Source organism: Balearica regulorum, chromosome 5, assembly GCF_011004875.1.
Source record: "Balearica regulorum gibbericeps isolate bBalReg1 chromosome 5, bBalReg1.pri, whole genome shotgun sequence".
Lineage (NCBI taxonomy): Eukaryota > Metazoa > Chordata > Aves > Gruiformes > Gruidae > Balearica > Balearica regulorum.
The window spans coordinates 57,728,155-57,754,191 of record NC_046188.1 but is presented as its reverse complement, the minus strand read 5'-3'; the positions used below and the strand labels follow the sequence as shown (position 1 = coordinate 57,754,191).

The following is a 26,037-nucleotide window of genomic DNA, read 5'->3' as shown; positions in this document are numbered from 1 at the left end:
ACAACCACATTCTAGTCAACTATGCACGGGTAATAGAGACAATCCACCTCCTCAGCTGGCAGCTGTGCAATAAAGCCAGACTTGCATATGCACAGATGTAACCAGTTCGTTTTCACATCCGTGCTCATTATTGCACCACCATTATTCCGCTGGTGAAAATTCTGTGCCAGCCTTAGAAAAGTCTGCACTCGGGACCTGTGGAGAAGAATGCTCAGACAGCTCCTGTTTTGTTTTTCAACCCAGAAATCAAATCTATTCCTTCCCTATATCTCAAAACAGTTGTAACTTCAGGTGGCAAAGAAGAACTAAGACCAAATTGCTCGTTCCAAGTCTTCTTTACAGAAACATACAGGAAACTGATAAACATGAAGACTAAATGTTAGTTATTCAGTGTTAAAACTTCAGGAAGTCTGGCTCTGTCCTAATGATTCATTTGCCAGAGAGGATCTCTACACATTAAAACTTTGAAATTAAAAGGACAAATATTTCCTGCAGGAGGAAAATGATTCTAGTATGGCAATTTCCAACAGATGGAGAAATCAAATATAACATTTGGCATTTTCTTGCAAGCGGCATATTCTTTTCACACACAGGTAGCCTATAAACTCTTGTCTTTTAGCTGGGGAAGCGGAGACACGTGCCGAGAGAGGCTTCTCTCCACAAAGTTAGCGTCAAAGAGCAGGGTGGACACAGATCAGGGCTACGCAAATCTAATGGGACGCAGCATTTCTGATTAGGCCAGTTAGCATTTATCTCTGTGTTCTTCTCCTTTTGCTCCTATTCCATGCAAGAGAAGGACTGATGGGAGACAGCAATTCTAAATGCTTTCCAGACAGCGGGGACATGCCAGTAAGGACACGCCACAAGTAGTGAAGCAGCAGCAGGAATCCATATGAAAAGCCTGAGCTCTACATAAAGTTTCCCATGAACATGAGGATACTCAAAACTTTCTAACAAGCCTCCTCTGTTGGTATCGAGCGGCAAACCATACATGCATAGTAAAAGTGTTTTGTGGAGATGCTGCTAGTTACAGTCTAGTCTTGATACCTTGATTTGTGTCTCACAGAGCATAGCTCTGTTGTTAATAAAAATGAGTAAATCTCAGCATTCCCATTAAAAAGAGAAAAAAAAAAAAAAAAAAGCGCTCCCTGCCCAGCCTTGAAGCATACTAGTGATCTACTCTAAGCAGTGTCTGTTCTGATCAGGAGTATACTCAGACCTGGGTAAAAAAAGGTCACATCAGATATTTAAGAATATAAAACAACAAAACCAAATCAAAACAAAAAAATCCCACCCACTGCTTCTATTTAAAAAATAAACAAAAAATTGGAGAGAATAAAAATGTATCTTAACCTGGAAAAACATCAAATATAGAAACATCCCCCAGAGTAAAAATCTGAGTGCTCTGACCTAATTTGAGAAGTCTGTTGATAGTTTTTAAGTCAATCAGCTTTAGTAAGTACTGTGCCTGATGATTAAATATTCTGAGCCATGGTCTAAGGCAACACAATCACCACACAGATCAGAACTTGTTAGTCATGCCAACATCCCTCCGCCTGAAATGCCCAGGAAATACCACACTTGGAGAAAATCTGCCCATTTCAGTTGAAGTTGTTCACATCTGCAGAGTAACGTCCCAGAAAAAATGAACCTTAGTGAGAACTGCTCTGCAGACAAGAGCTGGGCATTTAGGTATGAATAGTCTATTATAGATGAGTCAAGTTTGCACTTACATTTTGCTCTTTATACACAAAGAGTTTATTCTTAAAGCATCAGAGCATTTTGGCTTGAGCCATCTTTTCTTCAAAAGCTGTACACTGAAGAAGAACATCTCCTGAGCAAATGCCTTCAGAGAAAGCTTTGTGAGGATTTTAGGATTTTTTTGCTTCCTACAGTTAACGTCTAACGTGAGATAACAACAGCACAGGAAGGAAGAGACAGATGCATGAATGTGTACATACACAATCTATCTCCCAAATCATGCATGCCTCAAGAAAGAAAAAAAAAAAAAAAAAAGAAATATTCCAGAACATTTGAGGAATGGGAATGCACGGAAAATGCTGCAAAATACACAGTGCTGTAATTTTCACTTCTGCAAGCATGCATGCATGAAGACACATTGTGAAAACGACACAATGTTTAACGGCAACACAACTAAAATAAATATCCTGGTTTGAATGTTGTTATTCTCTACTCTTTTTTTAACCCTCAAGTAAGTGAATTCCAGAGTTGCATAATCTAAAAATGTGAACAGATGGATATGAGCATCTGCGTGGTACCTTAATAGCAGCACTGCACTGCAGATGGGAAAGCCACATCCCTGAGAGCCTGGAGAGCTCTGTTCCTTGGGATGAGAGAGAAATTTTTTTTTTTTTTGGTAATAGAACAGAGCCTCACATGCTCTGAAGAGATGAAACACAGAGTAAAAATCTCTTCTTAGGCCAGGCCAAGCAATGAGAACATGAAGGTAGCTTTGGCTACTTACCTTTTTTCTGCATTGCTGCTCTAAGATCTTGTTTGCTTTGCTGTTGTTGGCCACTAGCCGTTTTCTCTCCATCATCTTCATCGTGGCTAGACTGTCCAACAGTGAGGATCTGCACTTGACTTCCTATCTTCTGAACGTCATCTTGAAAAGCAGCCGGGCCATCAATCCCTGTCAGACAACAGCAATAGCCTTAGTTGTCTTTGCGTCAAGAAGTTACTGAAAAGAGAATTGCTCACTCACAAAAAGTATCTTTCCTAAGAAACAGAGATCAGAGGTTCATATTCAATAATATTTCTAGACTTAAACAAGACTAAACTAGCCTCCAAGGCAAACATCTTACTTCCCACATATGGCACTAGAGAATCTCCAGGATTTCACTGTTGCCCTCCTCACACCCATCCATGCACCCAAAACACTGAACACTAAACAGAAAAGAAATTCACTGGAGAGGACCGACAGAGTACACAGATGAAGCTTTCATAAGGACACACAACTGGTCCAGAAACAGATAAACCTGAGTCCCAGATGATGCCATATACCCTAATAAACAACACTGCTACTATGAGCTGATGTTTCAAGTTTCAGGAACCTGGAAAATTCCCGAGTAGATCTAGCGATGTATACAACAGGAAGAGCAGCAGGTTAACAGGCCTAAATACACCTACTGAGTTAGTAAACTGCTATAAAGTTAAAACATCAGAGTGAACCTACAAAGAAAATAATACATATTCCCTGGAACCTCCATCCTCTGAGACACTCAAATCCCGACCGGGCACAGTCCTGAGGAACCTGCCGTGACCAGGGGCACGGGACCAGTCAGTGCCCAGAGGCACCTTCCAGCCTCAGCCATGCCCTGACTCCGTGCCTCCTGATGACACCCAGAAACTATTTACCTCCTTGCAGCTGGAAATCGCCCCTGAAGAATGAAAAATGAAAGCACGGGGTGTGGTGTGTTCTTCTCAAAAGCTAACTTCATATTTTTTCTCCAGGACAGCAAGTTAAAACATCATATTGCAAATGTACTTCAGCTCTTAGTTAAGACATAGTGCTGGTAGGTACTACTAAATTAGCTATATAAAAATGCACTTTTGCACCAACCAATAAATATGCTAATATTATCACGCACAGATGTAGTAAATAACATAAGCCTGTATACCGTTGCCGTTCTAAAATTTTTGTTAATAAGCAAGCAACATTGTGGAAAATTAGCAAGCATTACAATGAGCTAGCTCAGTAAAGGAATATGGTGCTTCTCACACCGAACAGAGCTGAATAAATCATGTGAGAAGGAGCTGTAGGCACTGGGAGTTCTTCAGACTGTGATCTGCAGCAGAAGTCCTTTTTCAACCCACTTTGCCAGCAGCTGTCAACTCGCATTAAAAGACAACTGGATTACACATTTAGCATGCTTAACCGTCCTTTGCCGTACTTGCTGTCAATGCCACTGCGACACGAAGGGTAAGTGGACAAAAGAGTGGTCCAAGCCCTCAGGAACAGCACCGGCTCTGCAGCTACCTAGCAAGGTGCAGTCCGACACCGCAGCAGTATTAAATTCACAGAGTTCCAGATCACAAGGAATTATTGACTCATCTGCATCACGCAGACCCTTATCTGGCAATTTCTGCACCAACCCTAGAAATTCTGATTTACTTACAACAAAAGTAACAACAACAACAAATAAACAATATGTCCATCCAACCTTCAATGACTAAACAAAGTCCACGGAAATGTTTCTCTCATCTTGGTAGGATGACAGTTTCAGACAGGAGCTCTGCAGAATGAACAGTACTGTTTCCTATGTTCCAGGTATAATATGGCAGTGAAGAGAATAACGTTTTCCTTAAAAGTTATCTCAGGATAAGCACTGCAGCAAAGGTGCTCTAGAACAGACAGATAGCTTTAACCATATTAACCATCACCATTAAAGTGGCTGCCTAAAGTTAGGTTCCTACCTTAATGCTCTGAATTTTGAAAGTGTTAAGCATCCATGAATTTAACAAGATGCTCATGCCTATCTATCTAGCCCCTTATTAAGCCTCGGACAATAAAAACCTAATTTTGAGAACCCATTTCAAAAGGAACAAAATCACCTTAATTATTCTGCTTCAAAGCAGACATTGATCTGCAGCAAACGAAATGCCTCCGACGGCATTAGACATCGCACTGAGCCTGCTTTTTTTTTTCTGATGCCTGCAGAACATCCGCACTCACATCCCGTGCTGCCAGGAACATCACGTATTATTATCAGGCGTTAGGACAAAGGCTACGCTGGCGGGTCACACTTTTAGAGAAGAAAAATCAATTGTGTTATTAAGCATTATAAATGGTTCCAGTGGTGACCCCATTTAAGGGAACGGAAGACATAGCCAGACAGAGGGGGGGGCGGGGGCGGAAAAAGACCCTCTGCTGTGTTAGATGCTATAGATGATTCGCGGCAAATGCAGCATTAACTATTCAATATTTCTGTGTGTGTGCATGCATCTTTGTAGCTATATATGCATCTGTAAAATGGTATTAAACGCAAGCATACACACACATTTCTTTTTTCTACCTCACGTGATATAAACGTATCTTTGTTAAGTCATAGTTCCAAAGGCAGCTTTACCATCACCCACCTCATGTCTGAAAAAACATTTCCAAGCTTGTGTAATGGTGGCACTCTCCCTGTGTTCTCACTTTCTTTGCCTCGCTGACTCCTTTCCACCCACTTACTGGAAGGATGGTTCACTGTGCAATAAAACAAATCATTCGTGTCTGTAGTTCTAAGTTTCCCAGTTTAAGGACAGGGTCAAAAGAGGCGAAGGAGCTGAGCGGGCTGTGCCAAAAAGAAAGTCTTTGTTGCTACGGTCAGCGTTTTCTACAGCTTTTCCCAAAAATCATGTAGAAAAAAAAACCCTGACGGAGATGTCCTTGAATACCTGCTAAAAAGAAAAGGGAATTTTGAGAGGCAGCTGTGAAGGGGGGCAGGGAGGAAAGAGGAAGACTGAAACAACCCTCAGAACACCATTCCCTTCAGTAAAGGCCTTCTGGTTAACTCTGCCATGGTCACGTCCGAGATGAAACCCAGAGGTACCGGCAATGAAAACAAAGAGCCAGTGAAAAAAATGCAACAGAAAACGGGCATTCGCTGCCATTTCCATTCTATCAACTGCTATTTATCAATGCCTGTATTCTGTTAGCACCTAAAATCTTGCAGTTGGACCAGATGATCACTGGACGTCCCTTCCAACTGAAAATATTCTGTTCTATCTTCTAGACAATATTTATAAGTGGACAGTACCATGCTCTGAAAAGCTGGTAATCCAAACTACCACATAGAATGTTTTAATAACCTGAATTCATCTAAATCCTAAGAAATTCAAAATACATTAGGTAGACACGCACTTAACTTTGATGTCAGGTATGGGATTTTTACATAAGATTTATTTTTCCTTTTGCTTTAAATACACAAAATGTTTACTACCTACACAAAAACTTCACAAGATCCAGGTCTGGAATGCAGGGAGAAAGAAAAGGTATGAAATAAATAATGAAGAGAACTGCTACTGAAAGCACTGGGAAAGGAATGAAGTAGCAAAATTTTGCTTAGCATTTATGATGTACAGGACGCAAATCTAAGCTTTTGTGCATTGTATGATACCACGTTATGCCTGTTTCAGCTTCTAGAGTTCGGACCAACAACCCAAAATCCATTCAGTCTCACTGGATTCAGTAATGACAATACATTTCAAAGATATGAAATCAAGACCTTGCTTTATTGTTCCAAGCCAGCAATTAAAGAAAATCTCTTTATGGGAGGGTCACCAGGCATACATTCCTCTATCCTACATCCCCAGCAGCTTTCTGCTGAACAGTTTCCAACCATTTTGATATGTCCTACAGATAGATGCTAAAAGGAATACAGACAATCTGTATACAGATCTCACTTCTACTAGATGTAGTTACCAAATTTCTTTCTGACAAACTAAGCAAGCGCAGCCTACCTGGGATGGAGGTCCCTCCTCCTCGGCCCTAGAGGCTGTTTTGGGGCGGGTTCCCCCCCCCCCCCAACAGCACTAGTAGGGCATTACAAGTGCAGTTCTGGGTATCCATTTGAGCCTCATGCATTTTTATTTCAGCTTCACAATCTTCAAAACGATTTTTCAGAAAAGAAATACACTTCCTAAGCCTATTTGCAAGCAGGAAACTAAGGGAATACTCACGCTGAACACTTGGCTTAGATCAGTCTGCTGAACAGTCCTGTCTAAACCCAGAACCTGTAACAGGCTCAAGTGGAACTTCCTCTCAAAACTGGACAGAAATTAAGCACTTCCAGACACTCCATCAGAGAAATTCTCAAAGTCATCACAGTCTAATGACACTGTAATATTACAGCAGAAAGAAAATTAAAGAGGATAGGCCAGAACCACAATTTTGATTATTTCATTGCTCAAGAGATAATCAAGAAAGAGAATTCAAAATTTAAAGGGGGCGGCAGGGTGTGGGGTGAAGGTCAAACGGGACAAAAAGACTACTTACTACCAAGCTATGTGCGACCAGGGGAAGTTCAGACAGGCAGCTGATACGTGTGGCCACCACTTAGAGATGAGCACGAGACCAAATGCGAGGAAGGATTTTGCTATCTGACACTAGTGCACCATGCACAATGGTAGTCATGAAAAAATTAGTTACAGATTAAATACGTGACAAACTACCCAGCAGCAGATTTCAGGCACAAGCATAGTGAGTCAGCTCTCCAAAACATTACTTAAGTATCTGACTATGTACTACATGAATCCCCAGTAATTGGATCTTGCGGGAAAAGAATCTCATTGTATTTATATACATCATGTTCCTCTCTGCATGTATTTATACATGCAAACACTTTGCCGTGAAAAGATTTTCAGCAAATGTTAGTTCCTCTTGGTTCTTTTACATGAACTTGCAAGTACAGGAAGGAATGATTAACTGAGTATTTACAGAGAGTCTTTACTGCACCTAGGACACCATGAAAAGACAGGTTTCTGAATTATTTGAAAATCACTGTAATAATAAATTAAGAATTTTTTCATGGGACATTTGCAAACTAAGAAAGAAACTAGAAAGAAGAGTATTGTACATCAGAGAGAACTAATTGAGCTCAGTGACTGAATGGCAAACCAGATTTCTTATCAGGAAAGGAACACAGAGCATAGAAAACAAGTTTTTCTGTCCCCACTTTACACATTAGGAACTGCAGGATACCAAAATTCTTGTTCTCATTTTATAAAGCATTTAAAGCACAAATTCAACATGTGAAGTCAGGCACACTGCTCACAGACTAAGCTTTAAGAATATGCTTAAGCCCTTTGCGGATCAGAGCCGAGGAGCCCACCGAGGTCAGGCAGGAGGTCTCAGGAAGAGAAAATCTCAGGCTCCGTTTTCTGACCTCACTACGTACAAGGGTTCTACAACGAGCACGTCCTTCCTCTACAAACATGCTGGCAGCAAATGCAGGCACACTAGCAAATTTTCTCTTTTAGTTTTTTAAACGTGCCTTCGAAGGCGAGGTCCCAGGTTAAGATAAGCCACCGATGCGACACAGAAGTCACCTCCACGTGAATGACACTCGGAAGGCTGCAGCCAGCTGTAACGCTGCAATGGCAATTGCTCTTCAAGAACACTGCAGAGCAGCTCTTCCTCCAACTTCGAGATGGCAGCAGAACCCTCAAACGCTGGCTGGCCTCCTCTGAGGTCAGAGACAGGGAGTCTATCCTTAGAGAAATCTGTACCTATCAGACTGACACCAGAACAGAGTTTCTGTCTTTGGCTTAAAACAAACCCTGCTTCTGCTTTTATTGTCTCAAGTGATCTACATTTTAAATTAAAAAGACAAAACAACAGTTGGTTATATTTCTGAAATCTGCATTTATCAAGAAGTGTGACCACTGACAGTAATAACGTTTACTTCCAGAACAGTGGCACAGGAAAGTAGTAATACACAAATCAATAAGTGAAAAAGGTTCTTTCTCAGAATGATTGCTTAGGAAGCTCTAATAAAATGGCTAGAATGAAATATCATGAAATTACTTCTAGAAATTCAGAACTCCATTGCTTTAAAAGAAAAATTTAAAAAAAATCTGGATCTCTCTCTATATATATCTATCTCACTGTTGGGTAAAACTCTCCTCAAAAGAAATTTACTGAAAAAGCAGTGTGTTTAAAGGGGGGGGAAGCATTTTTTGGTCTATTTTTTAGGTCCGAATAACCTTAAGTATAGTGTAGCTGTAAGCCATTTCCCAGTATATGCCTGTTCCCATAACGGCTGCGCATTCTCTGACAGGGGTTCAAGCAACTACAAAATCACAGAGGGATTTGTTTATAGGGAAAGGAGGCAAATAGCAATTTTTTTTAGAAAAGGACCTCTGGAGGCGATTTTGTCCAAACTTCTGTCAGAAGGACTATTGCCAACACCAGATCAGGTCACTAAAAGCAAGTGCTTGAGCACTAACCTGTATGTTCAGCTTGACGAAATCTAGAAACCTCTAGCAGGAACTACTTTCATAAATCTCTATCCTGAGGAGGCCAAAACGATTTCTTCACGTGTTGCCAAAACATAGCCTGAAAGGGTTGTCAGATCCGGAAATAACTGGACTTTTCTTGATGGAAACTCACTTACTGTTCCTCCTACCGCTTCTCTTTAGCGCACAGGGAAGCCAAGACAAATCTACTCTACGTGAACTTCGCTCCCCTTGTCAGAAAGGAAGTGTTACAGTGAGAAACGATGCTTCTTACCCCACAAATGGCGCTTTCTTAGCCAGCCAGTGTTAATGTAGTTGCTTGTTACATATAAAAATGGGACAGGATGCACAAATCAAAACAGACAGACAGGCGCGAAAGACAGAAACGAAACAGGGAGGAAGCAAAGCAAATCAAAACATGAACTAGCCATCCTGGCAGAAAAAGTGCTGTGTGTCAGAGCAGCTCGTTTGCTTTCTGACTCTCATAAAAACAGCAGGGAATACCCAACATACGATAGACATTTAATGTACAACGTAAGAGAAAACTTGCTGGGAAGGCGTTGTTTATTTAAACGTTTTAAACACATTCAGATTCCTGATTTGAGTGACAAAAATCTTCATTTATATTGCCCATGGCAGTGAGTGAACCAGTGCAGTTCAGAGCGGAGTCTTCCCAGAATATACTTACATGCGTAAGTGCAAGAGTGCTAGGAAAAAATCCAAACCCAAACCCAACCAACCAACAACAAAAACCCAAACCAAACCAAACCAACCCCCACAACTTTTCAGAGAATGATTCCTGAATTTTCATGTCAGTTTTCACTTTGAATTAACTCCTGGCTTTGCATGGTTTTCTGGGTTTTTTCAAAGGTTTCATTTTATCTTCCCGATTTGTTTTTGCCCTATTCATTGCACGTAGCCAAAAAAGCACTTTATCCAGTATATTTACTAATTTCTTCACAAAGCTATATTGGGGGGAAAAACCTCAACCAAAGAAACCCCACACCACTATGTACCCATAATACTTTCAGAAATCGCCATTTTTAAAGCATCATCAAGATATTTGATATCTAAACATGCTCGGGTTTCGTACTTGTAATATTATGCAGGGTACATACTTTTCACAGGTTCCTGCTGCAACTACTTTCACTTGTTTGCATTATTTTTCTGTTGACCCACCTAGTGATACTGTACACCAGGTTCACCAATTTCCTTAATCACCCCTTACTAGCATCACAAATCAAACCAGAATTTGAGCCACTATCTCCGCTGGAAAGACAACCATTTTACACATCACTTGTTACATTTTGGGTTTTTTCCCCAATACTGAATATTACATCAAACAATAAACTGAGACCCCAAAGCTTTCAGAAACACCAGTTTAATGAGCTAAGTGCAATCTCATCAGTTTTACTGCATTTGCAGGCTCTGGCCCACAAAAATGATGTCTCTCTTTAAAAACAGGCAGTGTATACCAGATATCATCATTACGAATGAAATACCAGTAATAATCAGAGATTTAGAAAAAAAATTGCTAAATACTGTAGTGACCATCACAGAATTACACAATGCACTGACCCCTAACTTGAGAGGCACAATCAGCTCTCCACGAGCAATTAGCCGCAATCTTTTCTTGCCTTATCTCAGTGTAACCTCATTAAACCTAATATTTCCCTCGCGTTTGTCTTTAGCACATTGTTCTGATCATAGTTTCATCATTATTCGAGCCACTTAAAAACGCATTACACATCTAAGACCAGGGTACAATCATTACACTACAGCTTCAAGAGCTATTCATGTATAATTCAATGATTTTTTCTCTGAATTAGCTTATTATTCATAGGATCTGGTCTAAAGGTTCTTTTTTCTTTAAAGCACAAAGAGCTTGGCTATGCTTAGAAAGGTAATGCTCACTATAGCTAAATACTAATAGAAACCTTTAAAATGCTGTTTTAGCCTGTACAGTGCATTCAGCCCTCAGCACCCATTCTGCTCGTTTACAGGATCATACAAAGGTAACAGCAGTCAGAGTAGAAACAAAACCTGAAGCAACTGCAAAGCTAAAAGAACCACCTAAAACTTCCAAGATTTGGTCTAATTACCATTGAACTTCCTCCAACAAAATCTCTTGTGCCACAAAATGGCATAAAACTATTTAAATTTCATCTATTTTCATTAGGCAGATCTGAAGTTATTAGCAAATCCATTCAACATTATTATAAAAATCTTTTCTTAAGACTCACATTTAGTCTTAAAAGTAATTGAAAAAAATGATACAAGTTCCGCTACAGGGCTCTGCTACCACTTGCATTTTCTTCATTCCAAAGTAACACAAATTAGCTCCGTCTGTAGTGGATTGATCAGTAAAATCCCTCTCGAATTTTAAGGTCACATTTGGTTTTACTTTTTCATCCAATAACGAAATATTTTGCAGCTTTGATAAGGATGCAAGACTGGAAATCCAGTTATAATCCCCTGCAAACACTCCAAGTTTACAACACTATCAAAGACAAACTAGATAGGATTCCATGGGTGAAATTATACAGGAATGAACAGTTAAATACCAGCATGTGGAAAAAGTAGATGAGCTGGACAGAAGGTGCTATGTGTATGCTGCAAACATGCTTTAACTGACAGGGATATTTGTTAATTGAGATTTGTTACTAATCGTCAACATTAACTCCAGGAGAGGAGGTACTTAACATTTTCTCTAGTATAAATGATGAATGACACCTCTGCTCTATGGAAACATATACATAAGATGCAATTGATGGGCAAATGCTGAAGGCCAGGGAAGACCACGTGCAGCATAGTGGGATGAGCAATAGGAATTGCAGCAGACGCAGAGGTTTCTATAGCTAACGAGTTTCCAACACCTACAGCAGCATCAGCACGCAAAAGTTCTCAGTCTGCATAAAGTGACATTACTTTTACTGACACAACTTGCTTCTTAATTTAAAATATGCCAACATTTGCCTGTCTGGGGAATGTTTCAGAAAATGAATGAAAATATTATTGGCATATGAGAAAAATACTAGGTGTTACCTGCTCCGAGATAATAAAAAACTGCACAAGTCCTTCACAGTCAGCACACGCTGCTCAGGGGAGTAACCTAGCAGGCAAGTTCCGAGAGAGTTCAGAGTCTGCAGAACAGCCCTGGAAACCACACACTCAAATGATGACGGGTTCTTGCCATGTGCCTCACTAGGTCTGTGGCGGCGAGTTTGTACTTGGAATATTTTAGCCAAGAACTCATCAGAAAACTGCCTAGAAAATGTGTGAAGGTATACTCACGTCGGTGTTACAGAATGCAGATTTGTCACATCAAACCTACCGTAACCGACCGGCACGGTATTTTAAGTTCTGAGCGTAGTACAGGCATAGACACCCCATAAAGGCAAAACAGGCGGTATATGAGATCAGAGTGTCGAAGTTGTGCAGTAACCATGATTTACGTATTATCCCACACAGTGCTCAGTTACAGCCTAAGGCAGGTTTTCTTTTAAACTAGTAAAAGAATTTTTACTCTTCAGCAAGAGGTACTTCAACATATAATTTGGCATCTGGATTACTATGCTGGAGTGGCATTACTTTTTACGGTAACATCAGAAACTGTTCACTTATTCTGCCAAAAATTTTTACATTCAGTTAATTTTACCTTTGACTTTTACTTATTATTTTAAGCCTAGGTATTGACACACACCATCTCTTTTTTTTTTTTTTTTTTCCCCCCCTCAAATACGTGAATAAAGTCTTTCCCTTAGGACCAGACTCTCAAGCCTGTCTAACCTAGGGCTCCCTTGGCAGCCAGAGGGACTACAGACAGAGATGCTGTAGATTCAGATCTCAAGAATTAAGCTGCGATATCGTGTAAAGGATTTTGATAAGATAGGCTCAAGTCCTGCAAAATCCCTACAGATAAGCCCCAATACTCTGACCTCAATAATTACCCTTATTAGTCATTGCTATCTTTAAACAGACTTGTCAAGAATGTAGACTATTTTCTTCCTTAAGAAGTAATAGAGAGACACGCACAAGATAGGAATACCATACAGTCCAGGCAGGACAGCATTACAGTGGCCTTATCCAAGAATGGAAAATTATTAGAAAGGTATTTATTAACTTCATTAGTCATTTGCCATCACGTAAAAAGAAACTGTACGTTCTGGTACAAAAAACATTTCTCTTTTTCTATGTATAAAAATATATATAAAATTTGCGTGTCTCTAAAGTAGTTCACATTACTTGTTCCATCTATTCTATATAGCTCTAATAGTAAATCTAATAATGGCAACACCATTTCTACCAACTCTTTTGTCATTATCAATAGTGTATTTTTTTTGTCTACCTAATCTTACCTAAAGTCGTTGCAGAAAGTTTTTTCATACAAACACCTCCCGTATGTCAACTAGGTGGGATAGAGTAACACTGAAGTAACAACTTGAAGAACCCCTTTGAGGATGTTATCTCGGTTTTGTTGAATTGATTTTCAAAATGCCTGCTTAACCTCTAATTTGTATAGAGCTTAAACCTCAGGAAGAGCCTAGACAGACATGACTGTAATTTAAGGTTGTTTCGCCAAGTTACATTACATACAGATAGTCTAAAAAAACCCACATTGGTGTAAGATGATTCTCATTTCTTTAACACTGCAGGAAAACATCAGGATCTTTCCATCAGTACTTTTTTTTCCCTCCTCTGCAATCTGAACAAACACGCTCTTTTGGAAAAGACTGAGTTTACAAATTTTAGCTCTCCTTCACTCCCAGGTTGTACATACTAAGACAGGACCAAGTCACCCACATTTTCCAATCTCATAAAAATTTCAAGAATTACTTTCAGGCAATTTTCAGAAACTCAAAGAAATTTAAAAAAATGAAAAATAAATTATTTTGCAGTCAGTTCAACATCTGGCATTCAGCCGCATGCAGCTAACCTTTGTGTTTCCCTTTTTTCTCCTTTCTGGTGCTGCCAGTCTGACAGCTCGCAGCTGCTGCCTTGGTTTTTTTAGTTGGTTTCGGAGCTTGGGCATCCACTACCACCTTTACATCTTCCTGTTCGGCCTCCTGCACTGCTTGAGAGATTCAGGGCACCCCACCAAAAAGAAAAACAGAGAGAGAGAGAGGAGAGAGAAATAAAGAGAGAGAGAGAAGAGAGAATGAATTGAGAACTCTGTGAAGGCATAAAAGAGTAAGCAGACATAGCAGAGTTTGTTTGGTATTTCAGACAATTCATGCAGAGAGGAGAGTCAAATAAACCAGAATTTGCACAGCTACAGTAAAAAAACCTGAAAGCATTAGGTTAGCTGGGATGTATTTCCTAACTTGTTTTCCGCCTCCTGATAATATATCGGGTCCTAACTTTCAGGCCAAAAGTGACATCAGAATATTAATGTGTTGCTGAGCTATTGTAGGAAGCACTTCTCCTCGTAATAAAGCTCTGCCAGACGAATAATCAACAATGGCGGCATGAAAGCAGAAAAATTTTATTTAGAATTTGTAGTGTCTATGCTTAAAGCTACATCCTAACCCTGTAAACAAGGAATCATCGGAAGGTTATTTTCACAACACATCTTGCACAACTGTATACATCACAATATGATGAATAGAACGGCCATGCATTTTATTGTGAAACTATACCCAAGCTGAAATTAAAAACTCCTCCTACCTTGTAACATACACTAATTAATTAATTCCTTAGAAGTCCCAACACATTATGCATGGCATAAACTCTGAATGTCAGCATAATTCATGCAATGCTAGTTGCTTTCAAAGTAAAGAGAGGCTTTATCATTTCCTAAAAGCGTGGCATACTTTGAGGTCAATATTTGAACCTGTGAAAGCAATACACACAGTAACTCTTTCTTCTGGCCGGGCCAAGCCTTGAAGTGAAATACTACTGAGTTTACAAAGGCATAAAAGCAAGTACCATTGTGAAATACATAAAGGAATCATCAAACTTCACAGCCCATCCAAAAGCAGGTGCAGGTGGGCACTACGAGATCTCGGTGCCAGCTGCTGGTCCCTGTTGATGGCTGAGCCCCACTGGCTTCACGTCGTGACTCTGGTCTATCTCAGAGCAATATCACCCTGGCGCCTGGGGCCTCCCACCGTCCCTTTCTTTTCCCCAAAACTGAAGTGCTGTCTTTAAAAGGATAAAGAAAGCCCACTAAGGAACCTTACTGGAAAGCACTGGTTGCCCATAAAATTACTTCGAAAATATCCCAACAAACTTCACAAACCCCCAGAAGACCAAACGACGGTCGGTGACGTGTGGGCTGCCAGTAACCTCTCTCTGAAGGGGGAGATTCTCCCCAGGCTTCTGTCCGCGAGGCAACTTTCCTGTTTCCAAACCCTTCATGGGCACGAACAGCTATGGAAACACCCAGGAGCTTCTCAGAGGAGTAAGATGAAACAGATTTAGCCATGTCTGTGCAGACCGTGGCTTACAAACCCAGGGCTACCCTCCCCAGCACAGCAAGCTGTTGTGAACGGCGTAACATTCACAACACGACGAGCACCTGAGGCATGCCTAAACACATGCTCCTCTTCACTTTACGCAGAGGAGGAGTTCAACTTTTACAGAGAACACACATTAAGTTAGTAGAGGAGTGACTAAAAGCCCAAAGAAAGAACTTGTCGCTGCCCAACTCCTCCATCCTGTCTACCATGTATGCAACCTATCCTGTATTTGTAGCTCAGTCTCTCTTTAAAACAATGAAAAGAACACACCCTAGTTTTTAAAGATGATAATCCATGTTATAATTAAATTCAGTACTTTACAAATGACCTATATTAAATGACCAGACAGTTATCTAAATCCTTTTAAATACGGCCATATCAATTCATTCAGATGATGCATCATTTACTTGGCCAAAGAAACAATTAATCAGCAAAGGATGAAACACTCTGACATTGTTAATTGAAAAGTTACAGACTTATCTTCACTAACTTGTCAGCCATCCTTTGATCTAACAAGTAAAAGCCTGAAGCTTTCGGAATTACTTTTGTCTCATGACTTTCAGCAAGAGATATCCGATTACAAGTCCAGCGATGGAGCTCCAAAGGACAGAGAAGGAAATATTTCCATCGCTTTGCAAGACAAGATTGCAGCCCAGTAGCCATTTTGAGCATTTACCATCACTGCTCTCTTTGGTAAATGGGACTTTCAGACATAAGTGATGGAGGCTGCAAAATAAGATTTAAACCATAAATGTGCAGATACTGCAGCTGGGTTCACGAAGGGAATTGGCACAGAATTTCCTGTTTCTAAAGGATGCTTTTCTGAGCTTTAACATTACATTTAAAGCACTACCTCTAAAATAAATCCAAATCAAATCCCAAAATGTCATCTCCACCACAAAACCCCACCATCTCATTCTTAGCTATTAACTATTCAGCAAATAGCAGACATCAGCTAAGGCTCACGCGCTCACCGATGTTCTCTCTTGTGACTGCAGATATCCAAGAAATTATGTAGTTTTGCTACTGACTGTACAAATTCGGTTCAGGACAGCACTGAATTCCAGGGGACTGGGCTACGTCCGTGCAGTTAAGTGCTGACCTCCCCAAATACCTCACGTGCAAGTAGGAACTGGGGTTAATGCAGCAGAGCAGTTCCTGCCAGCAGGGCCACGCAAGCCTTTGGTCCTGGCAGAGCCGTGGGCAACGGGCTATCTTCTGAAGCCTGCTGACCTACAGAGAGAGGTCTGCGGACTTGCCTTGCTCAGTGGCTCCAACAGATTCAGCTGTGGAGCAAAGTGAAAAATTCTGTTTTCTGTTTCCAATGCTTTCCCCTGCCCTGGAGAGTTGTAGAATGACCATTTCTAACACCCTCCGTACTCACTCTGCATGTGGAGCTTTGAACTTCTCAAACCAGCACTCCTGCTCGTCTGTCTTTGTGGAGATGAAGCAATTCATAGAGGCAATGTTTATCCCCCACCACGTCGTCACGGGATCAAATGTCCTCCCCTCTGCCCTTTACTACTACTTTGGATCATGAAGTAACAGTCTGAAGGGAATTTCCCTTCTCAGCAGGATGGGAACCTTGAGGCAAACTCTCACCTGCATCCTCCGCAGACTCTGGATAACTCCATGAAGCAACTTATAGCTCCCCGCAGGAAAGACCATAATGAAGAAAATGAGATAAACTGGCCTCCCTAGATAATATTCACTGATATGACAATATGATTATGTCCTTAGTTGGATGTTAAAAACTTAAAAGCAATGATAGCAGTGTTACAGGACATATAAATTAAGAATCTTAAATGCAGCTCTACAGGGATGGAGTTTCAAAGACTGTCACTCAAAAATGCAGTAATTTCAATACAAAAAGAAATTCAGGCAAGTTTAAAAATCCCTATTGATAGTTATCTTAACCAATAGGAGACTAAACTTGAAAATCTAGCCTGATACTCTCTACACCCCACCCCAAGTTATTAAAATCTTCACTTAAAAAACCCAAACCCCAGAGATTTTCTTTTTCTACTAGAATTATTTGTTTGTACTAGAATTTGCATTTCAACAAGACAAAAATGGAGGAGTACGTGTCGCGGTGAGACAGAATTCCAAAGCGCAAATAATGCTGGGCTCTCAGATCTGGCGTTTCATTCTCATTTGGACTCATAAATTACAATAAATAGTTTTGGGATAAATGGCAAGCTTTCAAATAAAACAATGATACGATTGTGATTTTAGTTTTAGTGTTATTCATGCATGTTCATTAAATCTAGCACTGATTACTAACCTCAATATGGTATTATAAAAGAATAGTTTTTAGGAGACAGAAAAGAGCACAGAATAGGGTATTAGTGCATGATCTGAGCTGAAAAGAAAATATGAACAACAAACACGTAGTCTATTAACTACTACAGTACAAGGTGAGTGTAAAAGCACTTGCATCAAAGCAGAGCAGAGCGATGTCCTGGCTTTGCCTTGCATCGCCAATGGTCTGACCGCGGTCAGGAGGAAAAAGGAGCCTCTCGCGTGAGCCAGTTCTGCATTGGGCAACGCTGCATGCCTCAAGGATAGAGCTACAACTCGCAACCAAAGGAAAGCAGGCAATTTCTAAGTAAGTGAATAATCTGTGATGCAGACAATACGGAACTGAAAAAAATATTGAACGACACTTATCCACACATATTTGATGTTTTTCCATCTAGCCTTCAAGATGAGACGTTCACATAGGAAATTAGTTTCAAAGTAGCATGCAATGAAAATGCAGATTATTTTTTGTTCCATTTGCATGCCCATTTTTCTTTATATGAGTGCCTGCACACTCTTATGATCTTAGGGGAAGAAAAAAAACCCCCCAAAATCTATGAATCATCACTTAGCAATCCCTATCACATAAAAATGACGTGTGCTAAAAAAGTGGGTTTGATCAGTACATTATGCAAAGAATGAAGTAGGTGAAAAATCACAAAAAGAAAAAAAATTAAATGGATACATTAAAAATTTATGCAGTCTGTCTGGAAAACATCTTAAGTAGAAAGAGGCTGAACCAGCTGATGAGGTATGTGATGCAATCATTGGCTCAGCTGTATAAGGCAAATATTAATTCTATTTACCAACATCCTCTCAACAGTAGAAGTGAAATCCGGAATGAGTATCACGCAAAGAAAGATAAACGACAGTTCAGTCAGGGTGTACCTTAACAAACCCATGCTAATTGGTTGTCTTTTCTTACTGCTGCCCAAGATGTTCTTGTGTTTCACTGTAAGAATGGCTTGCTATTTTACTCTGTAAAGTTCTAGCCTTAGTGAATCTTGCTGCTTATTTGGGCTTACGTTCATTATTACTTTATTTGATCAGCTTAGATTCTGAACTGGTCCAGCATTTTTACAATTATCTAAAAGACATTGGATTCTACCAGAAACATTCTGAAGCAATATTCTGAAATATTCTGGGCAAATCCCGTATATTGTACAATGCAATGAAATATTTTTATTAGTTTTATATAGACAATAAAAGTAGTTAAATACAAGGGCCTGAATGAGGGCAAGGACTCTGGTACGTTAGGTGCTATTTAATCACATACAAAGATTAGATTTCTGCTTCAAAATGCTTACAATCAAAGGTATTATCGCTGCAACTAGCACCTTACAGGCAGATTCCAGATTCCCAAAAAATCACATTGCCTGTAAATTCCCTATGGCTCCTTGCAGTTTTTGTTCCAAACACTGATGTACTGACCAGGCTGATTTTACGAAGATGAAAATACTCGTAAGTGAAACTGAATGTGAACGGGCTGAGAAAAAGGAACAAGTGTACGTGAGAACCTGGTGCTGCTTAAGGACATTATCAAAAGCTTACTGCGGTAAGGAGATTTCCTCAGAAAGAACAAAGGAATGAATCGAACAAAAGATTCTTCTTAACCCCCAGATACCTGCTGCCTGACCCTGGGGAGGGGGAGAGAGAAAGGGAGCATGTGAAATGGAGAGTTAATAGCAATGAATTAGACTCTTTGGGAAAGCAGACGACTAATGAGGAAAGCTAAAATTATCCATGAAAAACCTATGCCAGGAAGATTAAGGACAGTAAGAAATTACATAATTACTTTGTGTATCAGGCACGAGCAGGCTCTAATTGCCCTGACGAGGCAATCCCTGGGGGCTTCCACCCACACCCTGCCCGCGGGCTCTGTTCCAGCCGTGTGACCCTGCGCCACGCTCCAGGTACCGCATCTGCTCCACGGACCCCTCCCATGTACGCTGCAGCCTCCCACGTCGAGAGACGTGGGATGGTGCATCGCCCGTGCTGGGGCATCCTCACCTCCCGGACACAGCGATTGTCACGGGCAGAAAATAGCAGCTAGCTGGGAAGTAGTCACTGAAAGTAAATATACGTTAAGTGGAACTTTAAAGCAAAGAGAACGGAGTTTTTCAAGCAATTTTGAGCAATTGCCTCTTAACTTCCTTCTCAAATCTTTCAGTACCAAGAAGCACAAAAAGACCTCTAAACCACTTGCTACCCACTGCTCTCCGATCCTTGCTGCTGGGTTAGTGTGTTTATTTTGGAAATGTACTAGCGCAGTAAGGACTGCTGATAAATCAAAGACTCTTTGAGGTGAAGAGACTGCAGCTGAAAGGGAGATTTCAGAATATATGCTTATTGGAAGGTAAGTATCTTGCCCACATGATACTTGGAGTGCTGCCTGATCTCGCAGTATTAACAGCCTTGTGCACAGAACATTCCTTGCCATCTTCAAAAAATAAACTAATACCTTCTCATTTCAAGGTCAGTGGAAAAAAGGGATGGCGAGACGCTGTTTTGATGAACTCGCAGATATATGGGTTTTTAAATGAATGGTTAACTGATGTCATCTTATAAAGTCGACAGCTTGATAGTCATCAGAAAACTCTCTCCCATCACTCATGGTAAGGAGCAGAACGGGACGTCAAATTTAACAATCCAGAGCTATGACTTGTCATCAGAAGTCTGATCAACACACCCCACAACCATTACATCTAGATGTGCTGCCAAATGTCAAAGAAGGAAAGTAAGAAAGTAATTTTGCCTTTTTACACATGGTTAATCTAAATCTCTAAATTGGAAGTTGCCATGAAAATTACTCTCAGAGTATCTAATTGAAAACATTTTTAATTTTGAGTCTTAAAAAAAAAAGAAAAAGCCACAGCTGCAACAAAGTATGGTAATATTAATGAAAGCATATCTGGCACTCATTCAAATCTCTGCCTTCCTCAGTGCCGTGAAAAGAAAAATCGTTCCCCAGTGGAAATTCACCATTTTCACAGAAGTAAAATTACTCTTCTCTGTAAAAATGGGCTTTCATCATTTGCATTAAATGTAATTAAATAAAGTAATTAAATTGTTGCAGTAACTAGTGTATCTCTGCATGCTACTTGGCTCCAGGAATGCTCAGTACGTATTTGCAATCCAGACTGAAAAGAACTATACTCACAGCAGAGTTTTGCAATGTCATATCAGGCTAAAACGTTTGTCCAGGTTTTCAACAAACTTCACCAAATAAGTGGTGCAGAGATACATGAAAACAATCCTGCAGATGTGACTGTGAGGCATTACAGAATGGCAAGTAAAATTTAATAAAAAACTTTAAACAAACAGGTAGCAATATGTCCTTATAAAGGACACCAAATCAAAAATAAACAAGAACACAAGAAAACAAAAACAAAGCAATTTGTAAGTGATCTCTCCTACACAGAAGGATTAAATTTATTCCAGTGAATAAATAACTCTGTTGTCTTTTATAAACAATGTAAATGTAATAGCAATACAAAACGTTATTGATTCTTTAGTTTGCTATTTATAATGATGAAATCACAACTAAGTTGTATTTGGTACTGCAAGAGAGAGAGGCATTATTTGTAATAGTAACTACTGGAGCCAAACATCGTGGAACTTCATGGAAGGATACCTTTTGCTTGAAATGGCAGGCAGATAATTTAGGGTCTAACCTGCAAGTATGGTCCTAAAACTGTATTAATACCTTCATTTGGGAGGGGAGGACACCACATTTTACATGAACACTTTCTGTTACCTCCATATACTCAGCTTTGTCCCAGACTTTTCTAGAAAAGCTGCCATGAAACTATTTCCCCTCCTACTGCGCCCATCCTCCTAGACACACAGAACAAGAGGTTCTGTTCCCATTAAGTACATCTCTGTAATCCTTTCCGAGAAACACAAGCGATCTCCTGCACGCTTGGTCCTACCTGACCTACAGCTGCCACCAGGCGAGCGCTGCGTCACCGCTGGCAAACACGCCGGCTCAAACCAACCACTCGTGGACTGGAGCGCCAAGGAGTCGTTTTTTCTCGGGTTGGCCTGTTCAACCTAATTCATGTCAGTTCCCGCAGATAAATACTTTTGTTGTTGTTAGTTAATTAAGCATTTTGCTAACAACCAAAAGGTTTTAGAAAGATATACCACATGGAAGTCATACGCATGCTACAGGATCTGAAAACTTTTACCTGTAGGTGAAACATGGGCAGGAACTGAGAAAAAATGATCTGTCTGGAGATTCCTGTGTGGTGAATTCTGCACAGCCACTTCCTCAGTGGAAGGGCACCCATCTCCTTAAAAGTCTGACAGCACCCAGAGGAGCTGCTGGTGACACTTGGCAGGGAACAGAGATACCATTTCATCCTATCGACATGTCACCTCGCTGCTTGAAGGTATCTAGGAAACAGTATGGTGACCCTGGCAATTCCTCTCCTCACTCTGTGGAGGCAGGCTTTCAGCAGAGCCACTTTGCTATTTACTAAACTAACAAAAAAAGAAACTCAAGAGAGCCCTGTACCTGCTCACTTTCACTCTGAATTAAACTGGTCCCAGCATCTCCAATCCTGAGCGACACAAGCGTCGGCACCCGTCTGTATTATCCCCTTTGTGAGCTGCCCCAGCTGAGCTGGGTCCCAGCCCTCCACGAATATCCCTCCATCCTACCGCATCTTGGATTTACTTGCACTTCCCTTCGGCTCCAAGCTGGATGAAATTAAATGCAGGTGCAGCCAGAGGACTAGCAGCAGTCACCGTGCAGCTCCCTGCAGAGGTCCAAAAGCAGCCAAGGGCTCCCTTATGTGGGAAAACTTAAGGTCACCTTAACTAGCAAAACACCCTGTTCCACTGTATCTACCTACAAACAGCTCACCAGGCTGACGTTCTATTCCAGAACAAAAGTGACTTTGACTTTTTACTTCACACTCTGATAATTATTCTGGAATGAAATGAGTTTTTATTCCAGAGTAGAGTTGCCCATCAGGGAATCACTGCAGCACGGATAACTGCATCAGAATAAGCTATGGCAGCGTACGAAAGAAAACTTCCCAGCGCAGAAAGCCTCACATCTCAGAAGCGCTGAGATGTTATCTCTGACCTACTTTGCTCAAAGTATGATAGACATATCTCCACACAGGCATCCAATTATGTGTTGAAATCAACAAGTACTTTTGTGCTACACAGAATTAGTACAAGGGAAGAAAGAGAGTAGAGGAGGACAATAGGTGGAAAGAAGCGTTCTTTTTGTAGCATTTGCAGTACAGGAATTGATTTCACAAACATGCTCATCCAAGCAATGTAGTTCATTCAGCAGACCGTCAACTCCCATCAAAGAGTCATTCTTAACTTAAAATCAGCATGCCCATAACAGCAACAAATGAACGGAAAAGAGCAGAATAGTTCTTTAGAAACAGCCCAGCTGTCTCATGCATCCCACACTCCCACATACAAATGTTTTCATTGAAGGGGAAAAAAGTGCCACCCCTGAAGCTGAATACCATGGTTAAAAATGGCCACCAAAACCTAACGACGTACCATGCAAACAGCGTAACCTAAGACACTGAGCACATTCCCAGAGATGATGACACCAAAAAAGGACCCTTCTGGAGTTCTTACAGTATTTTCAAAAGCAACTTTCCTAACAAAGGATTTTACAAGGCAATAAAACACTTTACTGGGTAATTAAATTCTTCTAAGTTGGCTTTTGCTAACTGCACAGTTTATTACAAGGACAGCTGTCCCCAGGGATTAACAAACTCTGGGCTGAATTTGAGAAACATTACTCTCTTTTTTTTGCTTCTCTGAAACCTTGTGAAATATTGAAAGGGTTTGAGAGACAAATTTAGAACAAATTGATTTAAGGAGTATAAATTAGTAAGTATTCCAGTAAGTGGTGTGGTGCAACATTACAGGAAAGGTCACTTTTACCTTAAGAGCACAGTTAATCTCACTTAAGTCAGAAAGTCCACTCTGGTGCAAACTGTTGCAAAATTTAGCTCAGTTAGTGCAGATATGAAATTTGTTATCATTTATGGGACAATAATGTCTGTTTCTGTCATCTGTGAAAACTACAACCTTGTTCAACTGACAATACAGAAGGTTCAGTATACAACTGTACCTCTGTACCATAAGATACTATTTCTTAGAACAGTTCTGTACTTTTGATAAGCTATTGAGTGGAAGGGGAAAGAGAGAAAAACTCTGTTTTCTCCGATTAAAAAATAATTTTAAAAAAATTAAAATTCTATGCTAAATCAAATTCTTAGGTCAGACTGGAAAGAAATTTAGTTTCATCTTAAAAATTTCCTTCCCAGACCCTGAGAAAAAGACAGTAAAGAGAGAGAAATATTACTAATGCTTTTAATATTTATTAGAAAAACGTAATTAAAATAATAATAACAGAAAAAATAATTCTCCATCTGAAATGACTTATGGTACCCTATCTGCTCGCAGAAGTGAGATAAAAAAGGACCATGATTAATGAAGCCTTAACATTTAATCAATGCAATTTCCAGTTTCCAACAATAAATTCTGTAGCTGTAACCACACGAAAAAATTCCACCAATAGCAAACTGGAAGTAGAGACTCTGAAACCTGCACTTCTCACAGCATGATTCATTAGTCCAGTAAATACCTGATCTAAAGATGCGACCACCAACTGAAAATGAAATAATAGGGCAGATGAAAAGCATAGCATGTGCAGTATACTTGATAGAGAACAGAATTGAATGATGGATTATGTTTTTTGTTTGTTTAAGACTAGGATACTGGTTGGTTTGGGTTTTTTCCAGACATAGATTCACAAAGGCATCTTAGGTTTTGGATTTTACACATTGAACCTTAAGTACTCTGCCTCCTAGCAGTATTCCCAACCTGAAAACAGCCAGCAGCATTCCCAGTGCCCGCAGATTTCAGCTCACGCCCTCTACACTATTTTTTTTCTTGTACTAATTCTGTGTAGCACATACCCATCAAAACCCAGGGCAGGAAGCCTTATGCTTATTGAGGCTTATGAATCAAATTTGTCTTAATCATCTACAAAACAAGAGAATTTGAAAATTACTGTTCTCTATAACACTCCGGCAGCCTGGAATGAGATCTACAAGAGACACAATATTGATCAAGGGTTACCCAAGCTTCCCTCTAGGAAATCCTGAGGAAAAGTGTGCACCTACCATCATTAGGAAGCCCACAAGCATGTTCCATATGGGCACAGAACTGAATAACGACTCACTTCCTTAGGATTTATTTCTGACGATTACATTCTCTGAAGTCTAACAATACAGAAATGTCATTCACATTTTTTTCTTAAGGTTGTGATACCTAAAGCACCTCTGTCCTTTCTGGATTCTGTAACCTTTAATAAGAAAGCGTAGACCATGTTGTACAAGCTTGAAATGTTCTTCTGTATCTACTCACCTATTTTAGTGAACCTTGCAGAAACACAGTATCTTTGAAATTAATGTATTCAAATTTAGCTGAAATTAGTTAACAGGTATCAGATTTATCAACTCTGTCAAGCTTAAGCAAAATTATGTACAGAGAAATATATAGAGTGGAACAGCGTAAGCTTTACTTCAGTAGGAACCAAGGCTGAAGACACTTAAATATTCATGGCAGAAGGGACAAGCCGCGCTCTCTTCCCCACAGTGCTGAAATGGCGGGTGGTTACCTCGCTCCCTCCTGTTAGGCTAGCGTTGCAAGTTCAGATGGTTTTGTCCCCAAACACAAGTGAAGGATATCAATTATTTACTAAAAAAGCCAAAACAACAACCTTTGTTCTCATTAGCATAAGCTTAACATGGAGAGCATCATACTATGACCTGTAGTAAATATACATGCAATAGATCATATTCATATACCATGATATATGGTGCTGCTGTTGCTGTTAAGATACGATTCAACCAACGGTGCTTGTTCTTCGGAATGTTTCGTCCTGCGCGTTCTTGTACGACTGTCCACATTGGACTGAACCATTAATGGCTCCTGGCGCTTTTTCTTCTGCTTCTGTTCTAGCAATGCTCGCTGAGGAAAACACAGAGAAAAGCATCTGTTACGGGACTCCAAACAGTAGCAATCTCTGACAAAAAACCATGGATATCTTTACACCTTCTCCAGTTTTCCTGTGGCAGCAGTTGGCAAGTGGGATATTGGGTTATAGGAAATCTTTCAAAAAAATTAAAAAAACCCCCACAAACCCCAACCAACCCACTGCTAAAACACCTTCTGCTGAAAACATCACATAATTAAAACAGATCTTTCTGAGCAGTCTACCAGCTATCAGAGCTTGTTTGGAAATAACCCTTGGGAAAAC

General features: G+C 40.2%; 1 protein-coding gene across 10 annotated transcripts in view; it reads right to left on the bottom strand.

Annotated features, from left to right (window-relative positions):
* TUB (TUB bipartite transcription factor) overlaps window positions 1-26,037 on the bottom strand; it is a 156,854-nt gene that overhangs the window by 14,564 nt on the left and 116,253 nt on the right. For 4 of the 10 annotated variants that reach the window (XM_075755103.1, XM_075755107.1, XM_075755112.1 and 1 more), the window contains exons 3-5: window positions 25,586-25,748; window positions 13,901-14,035; window positions 2,486-2,653 (exon numbers count right to left, since the gene is read on the bottom strand). In XM_075755103.1, the coding sequence (XP_075611218.1) occupies window positions 2,486-2,653; window positions 13,901-14,035; window positions 25,586-25,748 (466 nt within the window). Of the gene's footprint in view, window positions 1-2,485; window positions 2,654-13,900; window positions 14,039-25,585; window positions 25,749-26,037 lie in introns of all 10 variants that reach the window. The other 6 variants (XM_075755108.1, XM_075755110.1, XM_075755109.1 and 3 more) reach the window with 2 other exon arrangements.